At 42.8% G+C, this 17,879-nt stretch overlaps 1 protein-coding gene across 2 annotated transcripts in view; it reads left to right on the forward strand.

Annotated features, from left to right (window-relative positions):
• GRIN2B (glutamate ionotropic receptor NMDA type subunit 2B) overlaps window positions 1–17,879 on the forward strand; it is a 215,214-nt gene that overhangs the window by 169,930 nt on the left and 27,405 nt on the right. For both annotated transcript variants that reach the window (XM_040063362.2, XM_040063361.2), the window contains exons 5-8: window positions 12,258–12,466; window positions 12,784–12,955; window positions 13,622–13,775; window positions 15,314–15,439. In XM_040063362.2, the coding sequence (XP_039919296.1) occupies window positions 12,258–12,466; window positions 12,784–12,955; window positions 13,622–13,775; window positions 15,314–15,439 (661 nt within the window). The remainder of the gene's footprint in view (window positions 1–12,257; window positions 12,467–12,783; window positions 12,956–13,621; window positions 13,776–15,313; window positions 15,440–17,879) is intronic.

The raw sequence follows: 17,879 nt of genomic DNA on the forward strand, positions 1-17,879 counted from the left end.
AAGGCAGCTGTATAAGCCTGGCAAGCTTCCTTGGCTCTCACCTTGGCCTTGCTGGGCTAACATGGCTACATGGCATCTGGACTGTAACCGTCCCCATTGCACCCCTACCATGGTGCTTCTGTTCTGAGGTTACACAGACCAGACCAGCTTGGTCCTGTCCTCACCTCCCATGCAGTACAACCCTCAGCCCTCTCTTAGTCTCTTATGAGCATATTGCTGCAACATGAGAAACCTGTCTGCAGCATGATCTGTCTGATAAATGCCTTCCTTTCATCTCACCTTCTGGGTATCATGACGATGAGAGACCTGCCAGCTTCACCCTCTTCCACCTTTCTCCAATGCACCTTTTCCTATTTGGCTTGTGCTTTCTTTTCCTCATTCATCCCCTTGGAAAGGTCAGTGCTGCTTTTTTCATCATAAAGCAGGATTGCATAATCTCTACATTCGTTGATTTTCTTGCTGCCTATTGCTGTTTCTTTATTCCTCTCCCCTCTGCCAGTGCTTGGAGATTCACGGATAACTCTTTCTAAATCTTCACTGGTAATTTATTCACCCATTTATTGGTTTTGTTATAGCTCGTGCAAGTTCAAGCCATAGAAGCAATTACATACAGAAAATAAAAGAACAGTGATTCAAATTTTAACTTGTGAAGTCAAGCTAGGAAATGCCAGTCTTGTTTCCCAGGCCACCTTAATTCTGCTTCTTCAAATTTCTTTGAAGTACAAGGGTTGAGGGAGGGACTCCATGGAGAGAGCTGCATGCACTCATTAATTAAAATTTGAATTGAAATGTCCACACACATGTGAGATGGAAGACAGGTTGAAAAGGAAACTGTAAACCTGCCATTTTCTAATACTTCAGCCTAAATAAATTACTCTTAATGTAGGTTTTTTTTATGGTTTGGTGGTGGGTTTTTTATATATGCTGTGTTTTAATTTGTTTCTTCAGAGGAAACCCCAGAATCTTTTCAGTAAATTATTCATTCTCATGCATGCTTGAGCTTTCAGCGCTGAGTCTGACTGTTCAATCCAGTGACTAACCTGTACTTGTTTCACAGACATTCATGAAAGCTCGAAGTGGTTTGCCTTTCTTCTACAAGACATGCATTCTGAGTAGTGGAGTGCAGGTGATCTTTTCACACTGAGGCACATTTAAACAGATAGAAGAGAACCTGGATGATTTGTACACATTTTGTGTGTAGTGTGATTGGACCTTTGCCTTTCTCTTGCTCTGCCAAAGCTGAGGTGTTGTATTTACCATGGTACAGGTGGGGAGTTGCCACTGATTTACTGAGGTGTTGGGTTTAGCTCTTAAAACATTTATGCTCAGATGCTGTTTGGACTGTCTGCCAGGATTTCTGCAAGAAAGTGACAGAAAAGAAATTGTGGTTATTCAACAGTTTATAATGCAGCTAAGACAGAATGAAATTTGATGGGCCAAAGTAAAGATCATGTCCTTAAGCCTCAGGGTTTTTGCTCTGCTGACTTTGAAATGCCTGTTGCAAAATATGGAGATGTTGGTTTTCTCAAGGAACTGGCCTGAAGATTCATGTAATGGAAAATGTCAGAGAACTTAATTACAGGCTTACTGCTTATCCCCTTATAACAGAGGTAGCTATGCAGTACACACACATTTAAATGCACAAAGTCATCCACCTAGCTCTAGACTGACAGAAATCACTCTGTGTGTGGACTTACATGTAATCATAAAATATACCCTGACCCCTGCTGAGAGTCTTAGCTTCATCTTATGTCTCCAAGACTGCCTCTGTCATGCCTGTTCTCCTCCTTTTAGGCCACAGAAATAGCACAAGATCTGTTTTGTGTTGACAAGTTTATGCCCAAAATGACACACATACCTTTGAAAAGTAGGTGTGTCTGAGGTCCATCAGGTCTGAGAGAAGGGAAAAAAATATTTCTTTAAGGCCATGCTCCTAAGAAAACAGTTCTTGGCCTAACTCTTCTTTGCACTGGGGTTGGCAAATACATAGCTTCCTCTCTTCTTTCCAAATCACTGATTTCAAGGTTTCTCACTCCCTCCGCTGTCTGATTGTGCTCCTCTTGCACAGAGATGCCTTACAGCCCAGATGGCCTCAGCTGAGCCCTTGGCAATTCTTCTTGGACTCCAAGCTCAGATGGGCTTAAGATAACTGCTGCTGGGGGTACGTACCTCTGTGTGTGCGTACCTGTGTATGGCATGGGAAAGGGGGAAAAAAGCCTTTGGCAGAATCACTCCCTGATGCTCACAGAGCACTTGCTGTCTACAGCTAGTGTGGCAGTAATGCACATAATGTGCCATGAATCAGCTGTCCTGCTGGTGGGCTCCATCCTGACTGGGACTTCTCTCTAAGGTGTAGGTAGAGCTGGCAGGTCTTGTCTAATGCTTCACCCAAACTTGGCAGAATGCTGTGGTTTTCAAGCAATGCCCAGCACTTGGCTGTAGCAGTGGGTCAGGTGAGGGTCCTGAAACTCATGGGTGCTCTTTCTGCAGTTCCCATCCATCAGAAAATCTGAAGCTTGAGCTTCTTAGGCAGGAGTCTCCAGCTGGAGAGTACAGCCCACACCAGCTCCTGGGAGGCCTCATCTGGCCTGGCAGTCTGCTGTATGAGAGGTCGATCTGCAGCTGCACAGGCAGAAGTACCCTGGTAAGCTCCACTACTGGTGGAGACATACAGTACTCACACTGCTGTGGCTTGGGCCAGCAGTTAATTTTGGGACAGAGGTGGACACTTCTGGGATGTGGAAAAACCAGTTCATATCTAAGTCAGTGGGAGCTGAGATAGGGGGAAATCACACTGCAAGTTACTCCCCCATCCATGCAGGTTTCTTGACTGCTTGCACTGGTCTCACTTCTTTGTCTGGTTCTGGCCCAGGGGCACCAGACTAAAGACATTATGGAGGCAGTGGTTAGGACACAGGTTTGTGCAGTGAGGACTGTGTCCATGGTGCACAGCTGTGACAGGAGGCAGGACTATGGGTGAGAGGTGGGGTGCTGATGAGCCGGGATATGAGGGACCACTATCCATTTCTGCTTATGCAGGTGAGATGGAGGCTGTCTGCTGCTTTCCCCCATCCCCACTCCCTGCCCCTTGTGTTTATTGGGGAGCACCTGAGTGAGTGAAAGAAAGAAGGGGGAGAAACTGAATCAGGACATGAAGATATTTACATGCCTTCTGCATAGAGACAGATAAGTGAGACTGTGGATAAGAGAAGGTACAAGAATGCAGTAAGCAGCCCCTCAACCACCCATGGGGTAGAGGGAAAGCAGCAAGAGTGTCCCTGTTTGCTCCTATCCCACAGCTTTGCTTCCCATCCTGTGTCTTTGCAAAGCCAAGAAAATAGACCTGGCAGAGAACCAGGATGCAGAGCAGACGTGTTGTTTCAATTCAGTTTGGATATCTGGTGACAACTTGGAGCAGTGTTTCAGTTGGCTACCCCTTTGGATGGCCCTGGTGCACTGGACAAGACTCCTTGCCATGTGCCAGGTTGAGGGGGGCTATGGACATGCACCCTGAAGATTTGGAGGTAGTGGGGCTGGCTGTGGCTGTGCCAGTGTGAATCCAGACAAAGGGTGTTCTGCAGATAGAGACGGCATTTGCAATCCGCAGCCCAGTGCTGTCAGTGGTGGGAGAAAAAAGAAGCAGGGACTTGTGGCTTTGTAACTGATTTCCCTGGAATCTGGCTCCCAGCATGTGCAGTCATTCCTCTGGAAGAGGTTTGATCCTCCCCTTTCCAGCAGTGAGAGGAGAGCCGAGCACCTCGCATCTCTCTGCCAGAGAGGCTTGCGTACAGCCGTTCCAGTGCTGCTCTTGGCAGGCACGCACCTCTGCACATGCCTACAGGGGCATACCAACAGGGGCAATGTAGGGCTGCCAGGCAAGGGCAGAGGCTCTGGCTGGTGTATGCAGGGTGAGGAAGTGTTTCACCCACTGTGACACCTCCCACTGAAAGGTGAAGTATTTCTCTCTGATATCCTCAGAGATGCTTTTCAAGTGGTGCCTTCAGTTTTGCTTGCACAACACAGAAAACAGTGAGATTTGGGTAACTCACCCCCTCTCTGTGTTTTCTCCTCTCCTAACCCTGCTGGGGCCAGCTTCAACATTTAGCTTTTCTCAGCAAAAGGAAACAGCTTTGGTCTTCTTCTGCATCTGCATTTTTGAATATTCCTTCAGCTTCAGATCCCAAGAGATTCCGGGAGAGATATTCAATCAGTGTAAAGAGTGGTGTCACTGCACACGTATCAGGGTTTTGTACTGTACTGGACCCACTTAGCAGCCAAAGCTCTAAACAGTCTCCCAGACTGCAGAGTGAATTGGCAAGGATCCCTTCCTCTGTGTAACATGCTTTAGGGGGAAGAAAAAAAAATCTGAGTGAAAGAATTGAAACCTCAGCAAAATGAAACTCAAACCCAGAACTCAACAGGGAAAGCCAAGGGGAAAAATTATTAGATAGGGCATTACATGCATGGACATGTACTGGACGCAGACACTCACCTGCACAATGTGGATGCACTCCTAGAGACTGCAAAATGCTTACATAAAGCATTTAGATAGATGCCTGTACATGCACATAAAAATATATTTTCTTTAAATCCTTTGTGACTTCTGAACTGCCTGGGACACAGAATGTGCAATCTTACCAGTACCCCTGCTACATTTTCCCCTACCTCACAGTTCTGCAAAGGAAAGCAATAGAGATGCTCAAGGTGAAACCTTCTTTCACCTTAGATGAACAATGATAGGGACAATATAAGCTCCCCAACTTTGGATTTTATTTACCAGACCAGAATGAGAAAAGACTAATTTTGCTGGAATGTGGGACATTTATTAAGCTCCCCTGTCCTCACAGAGTCATTTCAGATGGGCATGATGGCTCTAAGTATGCAACACTATTAAGTAAGAGTCTGAGTCAGGTTCTATCACTGCCTGTTAGCTGAAGGTACGTTATGTTGGATGGTAGTCAGTTTTCAGTACTTTTTAAGATATAAATTTTGCTCCAATTCTTCTTCCCAAATCTTAACACCTGATTTGCTCCTGATAAAAGCTTAGACTTACGTACTCCAGCCTACTCAGATCATAGCCCCCACTACCATTAACAGCTTCCTCTCTCCTCATGTCTCCTATTTATCCCTGTGCTGATTGCAGTCTGCATTTCCATAAATCATGGTTATCTATACATCAGGTAGCACTGAGGTATTTGAATAAATATGTCCCCCTGGCATCCCTACTGCTCCAGCTTGAGCCAGCCTTGCCTGGATGAACCACTTTCTGGGATACCAAGTTAATGCTACCGTTAAGAGCGCACACCATCATCTCCCAGAGGGGCTAGTTTTATACCTGTATTGAATTCTTGGTGCCTTCTGGTTTGGAGGAATGATTTAGCAAGGCAAACTCTTTGGGATTCTCACAGCTCTGACTTTTTTGTGACACTAGTGGAGCCCCATAGTTCACTGACTTTGCATAAGTCAGATGTGCTCAAAGTACACCTAATTAACCTTCTCTGGCTAATCATGGCAGAGGACAGGACCTTAGGAACTGCAAAAGGCATACAAATGCACCAGAAAAGAAATGTTTCAGCAAAAACGGCAAGAGTTGTGTAAATGCCAGACCTCAGTGAGATGGAAGACTGTTTCTCCAAAGAGCTTTTATTCCCAGAATGAGTGGTAAAGCGGGAGCAAGTACCTCACCCTATCTGTATTCAAAGCTCAGCCTCTTGCCTTCTGTCATATGCTAGGTGCTGTATAAATATAGAGGGGAGAAGATTACACCATCTCCTGCAGCCTACATTTTTAATTGAAAGGCTATTAGAAGCAATTCCTGCTTCTGCAGGTGCAGTCAAGAAAGCATCCTTCCCCAGCTGGTTGTGGAAGGTGAACTTGAAGTTCAGGAAGGAGTATTGTTTTTGTGTTAATTAATTTTACATGTGGAGCATTCACAACCATTTCTTGTCTGCTTTGGCTGATGTGGCTAATTAATCACCTTAAAGTGTCTGTAAACGTGATTTTTGCTCTTCGTGGCGTCTCTTTTCCACCTGCTGTAGGCCAGCCTATGTGAGGATACAGACCTGTAGCATCACAGCCATTATACATTTGGTCACCGGTGTGATGTCAGCACTGTTAGTGTGAGAGTCATAACTAACCAGCTTGGGTGAAGGCTAAAAGGATTGTTTTATTCTCAGGGCACTAGAGAAGATATTGCTGCTGAATGAGGGAAGTAGGAGCAAAGGAGTTGGAGGTATTATTTGCATAAGTCTTTGTATTCATGTGGGTTAGCTAGGGGACAGAGATATGATGATTAAAACTGAGTTTTGACATTTGCAGACTGAAAAATTGAGGGGAAAAGGCTTTTCACAGTGGAATTCCTCCTCTTGCTTCTGCTTATTTATAGTTACTGGACTGGAAAGGCTCGTCTGGTCCCATCCCTCTGCTCTAGGCAGAAAAATCATATAGCCCTATACAAACCAGTTGTGCTTATTTTTGGCCCATTTTTAGTTGTTGTCACAACTACTTTTGGGGAGCTGTTTCAGAATTTCTCTCTCTGATGGTTAAAACCTATCTTCTTTTCAAGGCAAATATCCTTACAATCAGTTGTTCTTTTACCGGCATTGTTTCTCCTGCTTAAAAATCACTTTCCTTTCTCCCTTGTTTATCTGTCCCCCATTTATTTATACAGAGCAGTCATATGCCCTCTTGGCTTTCATTTATCTAGGCTAGACAAGCTTTTTAATCTCCTTCTTTAAGACAGGCTTTCTGTCCCCCTAATTGCTCAATCCAAGGTTATTTCTGATAACTAGCTTTTGCCCAAACTGAGTAAAACATCACAGCCTATTGCCTGTTGAGTAATTCTGGGGTAAAGCAGTATACCAACTATCAGATCCACAAAAAGAAACATCAGGATGCTGCTGTGAAAATTTACATTTGTTCTCCATCTAATCTCTGTGAAGTTAAAGACCCCCATAATAACTTAGTTCCTGATAACATTTCTCTTTAGAAACAGTAATGACATCTCTATCCAGACCAGAAGCCAAGCCTGTGGAGCTACAGTAGATCTCTGAAGTTCGTTCCTCATGAAATATCTTGCACCGGCCTTCTAAAACCTATTTCAATCCAAAATTATTCTGCTTTATTTATGCATGATTTATTTCTCCACAGTGTACTTCAGCATTAAGGTTACAACATCCTCAAGGTCTTCCTTTATTTTATGTACCCTGAGTAATGCTTGCTTCCATTGGCAGTGTCCCAGTTATAAATGCTATTTCTATGGTGCTTCTAGAGTAGCCATTTTCATGTCCTGCCTCGTTGTTCTGTTTTTCCCATGTCCTCATTCAGGATCTGCACCAATTCTACTGACAAGAGTCTTATTTTTCCTTGGACTTGCCTTGCTTCCCAAAGGGGTTAGGTGTGCTTCTCCATCAGCTATATTAACAATAACAGTCTATTTTCTGCCCCTTGTCCAACATCCTAGCTTTACCTTTTCTATATTTGATCTTCCATTTTTCATGTATTTAAATCAGGTGTAAAAGTTATGTAATATTTTCCCAAAGATTAAAGACAGGAAATTTTAACATTTATACACTTATACATTCATACGCACTTATACATTTCACATTTATACCATTCATAGATACATGCCATATATGTTCCTTCATCTAGTGCTAGACATGTGTATGTGTCTCCTCACTTCCACAGTATCTGTGAGCCTCGTGGCTTTTCTGTGTTCATCTACCCAGTGCACCCCAGATGTAAAAACATGATATTATCTCAGTTTTACACAATGTGGAGCCGCAAGGGTACAGACTGCGTTACAGAGATTCTTGATGGAATGGGGAATTTCTGCCCTCTAATTCATGTTCTCTGCTGTTGCTTTAGTGCTTCCCCACTGGAATGAATAAACTCCTCAGCTCCTGGGGAAAAAGAAATAAAAGAATCAATAATTAGGGAGTAAACAAAGCTTTTGGGAAAAAAAAAAAACCCTGCACAAAGCGGTTCAAGTCCTAAGTGAGTTTGGAATGGTCTTTTTTTAAAATTCTGCAGATGAAACCAATTCCCCTTTGTTCCTTTTGCATTTCTTCTATAGCGGAGGGGGGAGGTGGGGGAGTGGGGAGGGGAGAGCAGGAATTGAGATAAGATTGTAAATGAAAAGAGAGTGGTGCAGGGCATGGTGCAAATAGGAGCCTGTATAAAATAATAACTATCAAGAGACTTTGCCTAGCTAGTTTTGCTCCAGCCTGTTGAAAAACAAGCACCTGAGTTCAGGCTCTCTCCTGAACCTTCACCCCAAATACCAGTGCAATGCTGCTGAGTATCTTGCCTAAGAAACATATCTGAACATTACTGATTTAATTCAGAATTATATTCTTCTGCCTAGCCCTTGAAAACCAAATTTCTAGGAGGTTTTAGTTTTCCATCTGTTGACACTAGTTATAGGTCTCTCCAGATGATCTTTTGTTTTGAAGTCCTACCTTGCCATATTAGGAGGAACTCAGGGATTTACTTCTGCCTTTGTTGGATGATTTTGGATGATTCATGGGAATGTACTTGTACATACTACCCATCTGAGTAAGGATTTTGTAAATGGTGAGACTGGATGCTGGTCATTTGAACAGGTGGCTGCTTTTGCCAATGTAAGATTATAAGATAGCCACTGAATGAGACTATCAGCTCCTTTCTGTTAAAAATATCTTACTGACCTGATAACACTGAAAAGAGCAAATGTAGGAGAATAAGGAAATACACTCTCCTGGTATAAATTCCAGCAAGAAGATTTAGGTTAAACATCAGGAGAAAAACCTCACTTTTTAATGGGAAGGATAGCTAAGCACTGGAATATGTTGCTTGCAGAGACCCTGGACTCTCTGTCACTGTAAGGACAGGTTAGAGAAACATCTGCCACAAATGGCTGTTACAAGCCTCAGCTTCCCTTGGGAGGAGAGAAAAGCTTCTGTTAAGAATTAATTTCAAGGAACTAATGTGATGCACCTATCCTTAAAAATGTGCATTAACATACTGCAGAACTCTTTTATTCTGGCTGCATTATACCGCGGTTAAGGCAATTTGCCAGCTGGCAGGAAGGCTTTCAGAAGGCTCCCACTTATTTTCCCCCTGCATAGGCAATCTTGCCCTTTGTCTGCATGGGATAACTTATATGCTTAGACAAGCAAATAGCGTACGTGATTAACTTTCTGTTCTACAATTGGTCTATAATTCTTCCTTTCTTTCTTTGCAAATGTGTTGGACTTCTACTTCAAATCTTGTTATCCAAAATAGGATCTTATATTTAAGGGTAAAGTTAGCTACTCCCCTCCCTCAACACCTCCAAATTCATCCCCAATCAAAGTGACTTTACTTTCTTGACAAGATTAGATAGATCAAGGGGCAGTTAAGGTGAAATTCTGTTTCTTAGGAGCTGTGTCCTGGCTCAATAAAGTAACATTACATAGGGATTGGACAATATGATTACAAAGGAGTCTTTATAGGTCCCTAGTATCTTTACTTTTACTGATTCTGTGACCCTTCAGGGCTCCTAGTGGGAGTTAGGATGACTAGACTGATTGGAGAACATCTAATGGGTCTTGAAACTGCAGGGTGACCAATATGAAGGATGCCTGGGATAGTTTATTTTTCCTCTTTTTGCTGAGGCAAGCACTCATCAAAACCCAGGTAATAACAGTTCATAGGTTGTTAATACAAAGTACCCTGAGACTTCAGAAATGCCTTGCTCTGCTCTGCACAGCTTGGTAGATTGTATTTAGGTGTAGGGATCTTTACCTGGACAAATCTGTGACATTTAATTCTGCTAACTTCTGTCCCTACAGTGAATTGCTCCTTCCCACTCATGGCAGATTATCTATGCATACAGTACACATTTGTGTATTCTTTGTCTTGCATTGTCTCCATCCTCTGCACATGTGGTGTTACTCATTGCCCGTATGTCGCTTATGCTTATCCTTCTTTAACTATGTGGATATACATTTGACCTTTGTAAGCATAAGCATGTAAAAAAGTCTGCCCTCTTTTAATTCACTGTGATTTTCTGACTTTTCTTAGTCATATCTGTACATGTATGGAGTTATATGGCATGCCTGATTGTTCAGGTTAGCAATAAAATGTAACATTTGCCCATATTTTTGGGACAATCCATAGCTGATTTGGAGATTTAGGTCAGAACATTTACTTAACTTCTTGGTTTTTTTCATCTTTGGAAAATTTAGAATGATTTTATTGGGATAATAAGGAATGGAGGTGTACTACTGTAATTGCAGGTGAGATGATTTAGTGCACAGAAGGCTGTGGCCATGCTGTCATTGTTATCCTAATTTCATAATGTTTCTGTGTAGTACAACACTGTGAGATGTGCCTAGAACACAGCCTTATGAACTCCCCTTTCTGTCCCAGAGAACTCCTGAGTAATTATGGGTTGGGTTTGCCCATCTGATCTAATTTATCACTCAGGGGGTTATATCGTGCCTGTTACTGAGATGTCTAAGGGCTTCTGAGATTCTGTGAGATGTCTCTTTCATCAGCCATTCATTTCTATGGTAAGTTAATATTACTGAGCTGAAAACTGGGCTGTTCTGTGCAGCATCTTAATCACTAGTCCCTGCTGAGCCCCGTGTGGCAGTTACTACTTTTGGGGATTTGAGCTCAGTTACTTGAGAGCTAAAGAAGCACTGCAGAAATCTCTGGCTCCGATGATAAATTGACCAGCTTGTTGAATAGGTGGGAAGTCCAGGGTGAGCAGACCCTGGATAAGCATGTGAGTCCATGCTCTTTATTCCCTTAGAAATTCACTTTACACATCCAGGCTTAGAAACATGAATGCAGACCATCTCCATGGGTGGATGGAACATTAAGGGCAAGCTCTTCTTGGCATTCTTTGCCTTTGGGAAGACAAGACCAGCTGTCCAGACACTGTCCATCTTTTTACAACTGCCTTGCCTTGTGTTCACTGGGGGGATGTGTTCCCCCTGCACAGGGATGGAGGATGGATGTGGAAACTGAAGTCTCTGGATGATCTCTTCTGCCTTTCTTCTCCCCCAGCAAGCCCTCAGAGTGTCTTTTTTCTTTCATGGCCAGATGAAGTGTTTGTTGCTTTGAAGGTGACAAGTGTTTTATGTGAATTCTGGATACTCTCAAAAGCCAAACTCCAGCTGGGATTTGAGTTTCACACATTAACCACTGACACCCAATGAGCCTTTAATAAGTGTTTCTCCCTTCCATTCTGTCATTTAAATAAATAAATGACTGAAATTTGGGGGTGGTGGGAGGGGTGTTGGATTGGAGTGGAATGAAGATTTTCTGTTTACTCACCAAGCAGGTACAGGGCTAAGAGCAGTCATGCTAGCTTCCCACACATCCACCCACTGCCTCTGCCATCAAGTCAGCATGTCTCAGTCTTGGCCTGGAGGACTGGCTTTGAGGATCATGCAAAAAAGCTTCTTCTAAAGCCCAGTTAGCTTCTTCACCCTCTCAGCTTTGGTTGGCAGCCAAGGTGCTAATTACTGTCAGCCGTGATGGTGGGAGGGGGAATTGAGAACAAAGGTGAGTCTTTGATAGTTGAAAGTACAGCTGATGTTCAAGTTTTCTCTTTTCCTGGATTTTTTTTTTTTTTTTTCCCAAGGAATGGTCTGCCTGGACAGTGGGTGAGCTTATATGTATTGTCTCTTTAAGGACTGCAATAGCTTCTAAACAGCTTTCATTCTTAGTAGGTATAAGATAATTGAGTCCCACCTCCTTTTTTGACTCCTGAAGGTACGATCTCAATTCACATAGGAAATGGAAAATGAAGTGTTCTAAAATTACAATAGAAATTTGTGAAAGTTATTAGGGAAAATAGGAAAAATAGCAAGATTTAAAAAACTTCATAGATACTCTTTGGTATTAATTTTCATGCATCAGAAGCGTAAAACAATTCCTTATTTCCAGCTAAGGTGTGTAACCAAGTCATTGTGTGTCTGTTGTTTGGCTGAAATAAGTCTGTTTGACCATAGTTACAGTATTCCCATGGCTAACCACTCACTCACCCAGAAGGTGAGACCATTGCAGAGATGAGACAGCTCAGAGATCTTTCTTGTTCTGCACTTCCCCCTTGTTTGAATCCACTTAATCAGAGCCTTCTCCTGAGAAATGTCCCTGTCTTACATAAGTCATGAGTTTGGGTACTCCAGAATGGTCCTCTTACCCAGTCCTGCTGTGGTTGATGCAAAGGGATGGGGATGGGACAATTAGAAGTCTATGTTCTGTGGTTTGTGTTTCTGCAGGTGGGGAAATGGAAGGAAAAAAAGTTGCAGATGAAGTATTACGTTTGGCCACGCTTTGAGCTATATCCTGACTCTGAGGAACGTGAGGACGATCACCTGAGTATTGTGACTTTGGAAGAGGCACCATTTGTCATTGTGGAGAACGTGGACCCCCTAAGTGGTACCTGCATGAGGAACACGGTCCCTTGCCAAAAACGCATAGTGACCGAGTACGCACTCCTGTATTTTTCTGCTCATCTTGGGTTCTTTGTTCTCAGCAGAATGCAATGTGTCTGCTGGGCCTATATCATCATAATCCATGATCCTTTTTAGAAATTTACCTCCATTTGCCCATCCTGTCCCATGTCCATTCATAACAGGCCCCTTTGGGCAAATCATTGTGGTGTGTCTCTTCACCCTCCAGCACAGATAGCACAATATAAATTGTCCACATTATATAGTGGGAGGGGGGATGCAAACTGACAACAGAGGGGAATTACAGGAGTTTCTCCCAGTCTTTTAACCCATTATTATTGTGATGATTCAGGAATAAAACTGATGAGGAGCCAGATTACATGAAGAAATGTTGCAAGGGGTTCTGCATAGACATCCTCAAGAAAATCTCGAAGTCTGTCAAATTCACCTATGACCTCTACTTGGTGACTAATGGCAAGCATGGAAAAAAGATCAATGGGACGTGGAACGGAATGATTGGAGAGGTCAGCAGCAAAGGGAGTGCATGGTGGGCTTCAACCCTGGGCTGAGTGATGTGGGTCAGGTCTAGCCTCCCATCATTAATGGCTCCACTGCTGAGGGTGGGAGAGAGATGACTCTAGAAATGACTGGCCTGCATTCTTTCTTGGCACTGAGTGAATTAATCTGCTCTGACATTCCAACCATGACAACCTTTCTTGTCTGACCATTAATTATTATTTTCTATGGTCTCACAAATTTGGCCTACACAGTCTTAGAAAGAGGCTGATATCCATTCACCAGAGTTGCTGAAACCTAGATTATGCTTAGGTTGTATATAAGGTAAAAAAAGAATAAGACTTTGTCGTGTTAGAGGGAGGATAAAGCAAGGACAGAAAAATGAGATAAGATGTCTTCTCTGTGGATGATGTGTTTATCCTAAGACCTCTGTGGATTTATTTTTTGTACACATACCAGCTTTGAGGGGAAGATTAATGTCCATAGGTTGTCTGAAAGAAGAAGATGTCCTGATGAAAGATTAGAAAGGAAGGATGTTACAAACAATATAGGGAATGGGATTACAGGAGTAAAAGGATTGTGTTGAAAGGCAGGGAGATGAGAAGAGGCTTGACTGTGGTGCTTGAGGACTGCCTCGTGTCTATGTGTGATGTCTTTTTTTTTCCTTCCTCCAGGTTGTCACCAAACGGGCCTATATGGCTGTGGGATCCCTCACCATTAATGAGGAACGTTCAGAAGTGGTGGATTTCTCTGTGCCCTTCATTGAGACGGGAATCAGTGTCATGGTGTCACGTAGTAATGGAACTGTCTCACCTTCTGCCTTCTTAGGTATTGTTTCAATCTAAAGTTAAAACTTCACCCAGTGGTCATAAAAAAAATTAGGTGAAGGTTGCTTGTGATTCTTAGCCTGAAAGGTCTTTTTTGGGAGTACCCATGGGAGAGGTATATAAAAATATACTGTGATGTTTTAGAATCAAATCCCAGGCAAGCAAAGTCCAGGCAAATGCAAGTGTAAAATAGGCACTGCCTATGAGTTCCAAGCCAAAGCATTTTCCAGCAATTGTATGCCTAATCCTAGAAAAATTGGGCTCACTCAGAGTTGTCACATACACCACAGCATGTGGTTTCCCAGTGATTCAACTAATAGTATATTCAAGGAGTGTAGGCCAGAAGAAAATTGATTCAAACCTTATAGCTGGGATACTGTAACGCTTGGTGATAGCAATTGGCAATAAATAATTGCACATTGAGGGACATTATTTGTAAAGACATTGTTAATTTGACGCTCCCTTGACAACTTGTATGAGTATGTATTCTTGAAAATAGACATTTTCAAGAACAGTTGGGCTGTTGGTTCTGTGCTGACAGTGTGTCTCACAATAAAGGCATTTATAATGTCCCTCACTGATGGAGGGTGGTCAGAGAATATGGACATGATACTGCATTTCTCCAAGGCATTCATGTCTTCCTAGTGTCTACTATTTGGCTTTATATAATGCTTTATGATGCCGCAAACACAGTATATGAGTTATACAATTTCTGTCTGCTCTCTGCCAGAGTCCTGAAAACATTCACAAACAGAAATACTTTTATATGGGTAATGAAATTTTCCCAGACCTTTTTAAATATGAGTTTCATGACTACTAACTCTTCAGGAGTTTTTCCCCTTAACAAGTCCATAAATATTGCTGGGGTATGTAAAAGCAATGTTAAAGTTATCTCCAAAATTTTAAACTGCAATTTAACTGAAGTTGCAAAATTGGCTATCCTCTGGAGCAAAGGTCTTTGTTTCTTTGATCTGGTTCAGTCCTATCTTTTTCTGTTCAGGCTGGGAGAAGGAGAAAACGTAGCAGAGATTAAATACTTGCAGAACACGAACACTAACATTTATAGAACGAGCCAGTGTTCCCATTGCTAGAGGGATGGAATACTAAAAAACTTACTGTCATGGCTGAAACTTAGAAATCTGGAGATGCCTTTTGGCTCGATAGCATCTTGAAAGTTGGATGCCTGTCTGAAACTCTGCCAGTTCTGCCTGATTTTCCCCACTCTCTCCAGATGGTGCTGGAGAACTTCCTAGGAACAATCTTTTATCAGTGTATTTTATTTTATCAATGCATGCCACAATGGCTGTGTGTGGTTCCATATGGAGCCATGTGTCGCAAATGTAACAGTGTGATGGAATGAAGTCATTACAGAGACAGAAACTGCAGCCCAGTTCAAGAAGTTTTTCAGGATCAGGTTGAAGACTTTGTTTTAACTTCTGCTTTTCCTCAGCCCGGTTTGCCCCACACTGGGCTTCTCTGGAGAGCAAAGCAGATGAGATGTTATCAGGTCTTCCACCATGGTTTTCTCTTCCCCTCCAGAGCCTTTTAGTGCTGATGTATGGGTGATGATGTTTGTGATGCTGCTTATCATCTCTGCGGTGGCTGTCTTCGTCTTTGAGTACTTCAGCCCTGTGGGCTATAATCGGTGCCTTGCTGATGGCAGAGGTAAGGGGAGCTGTTTTTGCTATGATTCTCTCTGGTTTCCAATCTCTGTTTGTTAGGGTGTTCCTTTGCCGTGAACGTGATAAGGATCTAGCCCACTCTGAGCTCTGCATTCAGACTAAAGAGGACAGGGATGGAGGCAGAAAAAAGGCTCTGAAGAGAGCAGATGTGTGTAATGGATAACTTGCTTGGCGTGAGAGATGGAGCTGTGTTGCCTTTCATGTCTAAAGCACATACCAGTGCCAGCTTTTTTCTCACTGAAGGAAAATGGGCCCTGGTGGCCAGTGCTGGCAGGGCCTACAGTGCTTCACTCTCTGAGACAATCACAGGGCTCAGCACTGCCAATCCATCCTTCAATGATACATCTCCCTGGAGGGCAAGTTACTCTGCTGGCCTTCTGGCATCATGCTATGTCCTCCAGAATCCACATCTGTCACCTGGTCAGGTCCTTCCCCTACTTGCCTTTCCGGCTTTCTAAGACCAATTGAGAGAGTAGGAGACTAATTTTATTGGGAGTGGGTAAAGAATTATTTTTCAAGGGCAACAGGAAAGTTGGGAACAAGCAAGTGATCCTTCCTAAGATACAGCCTTTTTTCCCTTATTGACATGAAAACAATTAGCAAGTTGAGTCTTCTGTTGTCTGCACATCTTCACCCCTGGTGAAACAGCCCTTCAAACCTTTCTGGATTTATTGGTTCCTACAGAATAGCAAGAGAGAGAGAGTTACTGGGAAATGCAGTCATTTACTCCCAAGTCTAGTGCTTTGAGTGAATTTATGCCATCAAATTAGAGAGGAGTAAAAATAAAAATGTTAATGAGAATGCAGGCAGAACCACATACATGGTGAAGTGGAGAACTTGTCTCAACATGGAGCTGTGGAGGACCTTTATGGCACCTGATCACAACACCATGGATCTCTGGGTGCAAATACTGAGAAACCTGAGTCTCTTAAGAGGTATTAATACACATGTGGAACTCAAAGCAGTTTTTAGTACAGGCATGCAGTTGTGCAGTTAAGTTATCCAAACTGCAGCTACAAGTATCAATATTTCTGAGGAATTATGAAGAGTATGGCATGATCAGGCAGATATTTTCCCTGAGAGATGAAATATGAAGATACAGAAATCTGCTGCAGAGACTGCAATGCTGATTTTGGTAATAAGAACCCTAGATACTGTTACTTTGGCTGCATTTGAACTATGACAGTATGCCCCTGACAGTATGCCTCAAACACCTGCATTTTCTCTTTATGTACATCAAGGCTTTTGGATTGGAATCTCCCATTACAATCTTGGTTTTTGTCTTACAAAATAATTGTGGAAGTACATGGGGTGATCAGTGGAGAGAGAAAGGCTTTTAGAAGAGATCTTCTCAAGATTTCCTTCCACCTTACAGTTCCCACTGACGATATTTAGGCCTTTCATCTGTGTATCTTAGGGCACATTAGGTAGAGAGGGGTATAAAAATACCACTCCAGCATGTAAAAAGACAAAGACCGACAAACCATATTTCTCTTAGGAACTTTGTCTCCCTGGAATTTAAACCATTTTTCCCAGGTGAGAATTCTGCTCTGAACTTGGTGAACTTGCAGTTCCCTGGGTAAAAAATGAGCCCCTTGCATTGTTCAGTTGTGTTTAGGGTAACATGGTTAGTGTTTCCAGATGATCTATGCTATTTGCTGCTCAGAGGTTTGGAGAGACACGTCAAAACTTACTTCCCTTTTGCTGTTTTGCTGGAGTCAATCTTAACCACAGGCAGCAGCACTAGGATCCAATCAGCCTGCCTGAGGAGATAAAGCATGGGATGCTGACCAGGTTAGCACCATTGGAGAAAGGACAGATGCTTGAACTGTTCCGTTCATCCTAAGAGGATCTTCTCAGTGTCCAAAGAGTGATCACATCTGCATTCTCCCTCTCAGCTCTTCTTGTGCTCAAGTTGAGGAAATTCTGGGTTAGGTTCCCATTAATGGAACCAGCACATGCTGGGGATACAAGATTGCTGGGAGACAGGTGCCATTTCACATGTTTTCAGATCCAGTGCTTCATTAGCACACATGGCTTCTGGGGTATGAGTGAGCTTCCAGACTGTAAAGTGAATAAGGGGAAAATAGGAGCTTTTAAAACTTTGGATCTGCTCCTGGACTATCTAGGGCAGACATGCAGATATTCTTAAGATGGAACAAACATGTATCACTGTCATGTGTCTTAGACACAAAATATGGGGAGAAGGAGCTGTGTTGTTGTGTTGTTCTCTGGTTCATGGATCTTCAATGGACTGAGTAATGAAACACTCATGCAAGAAGTATTTGTACAGCCCTGTTATTTCAGATGGTGCTCTTCCTTGTACCTTTACAAGTACAGTGAGAGCCATGTTTTACATGGGTGTACATGGGGAGTTTGAAGACATCACTTGTGAACAGCTGGAAATGAGGATAGAATGTTTC

The sequence above is a fragment of the Hirundo rustica genome, chromosome 4 (genome assembly GCF_015227805.2).
Source record: "Hirundo rustica isolate bHirRus1 chromosome 4, bHirRus1.pri.v3, whole genome shotgun sequence".
Classification (NCBI taxonomy): Eukaryota; Metazoa; Chordata; class Aves; order Passeriformes; family Hirundinidae; genus Hirundo; species Hirundo rustica.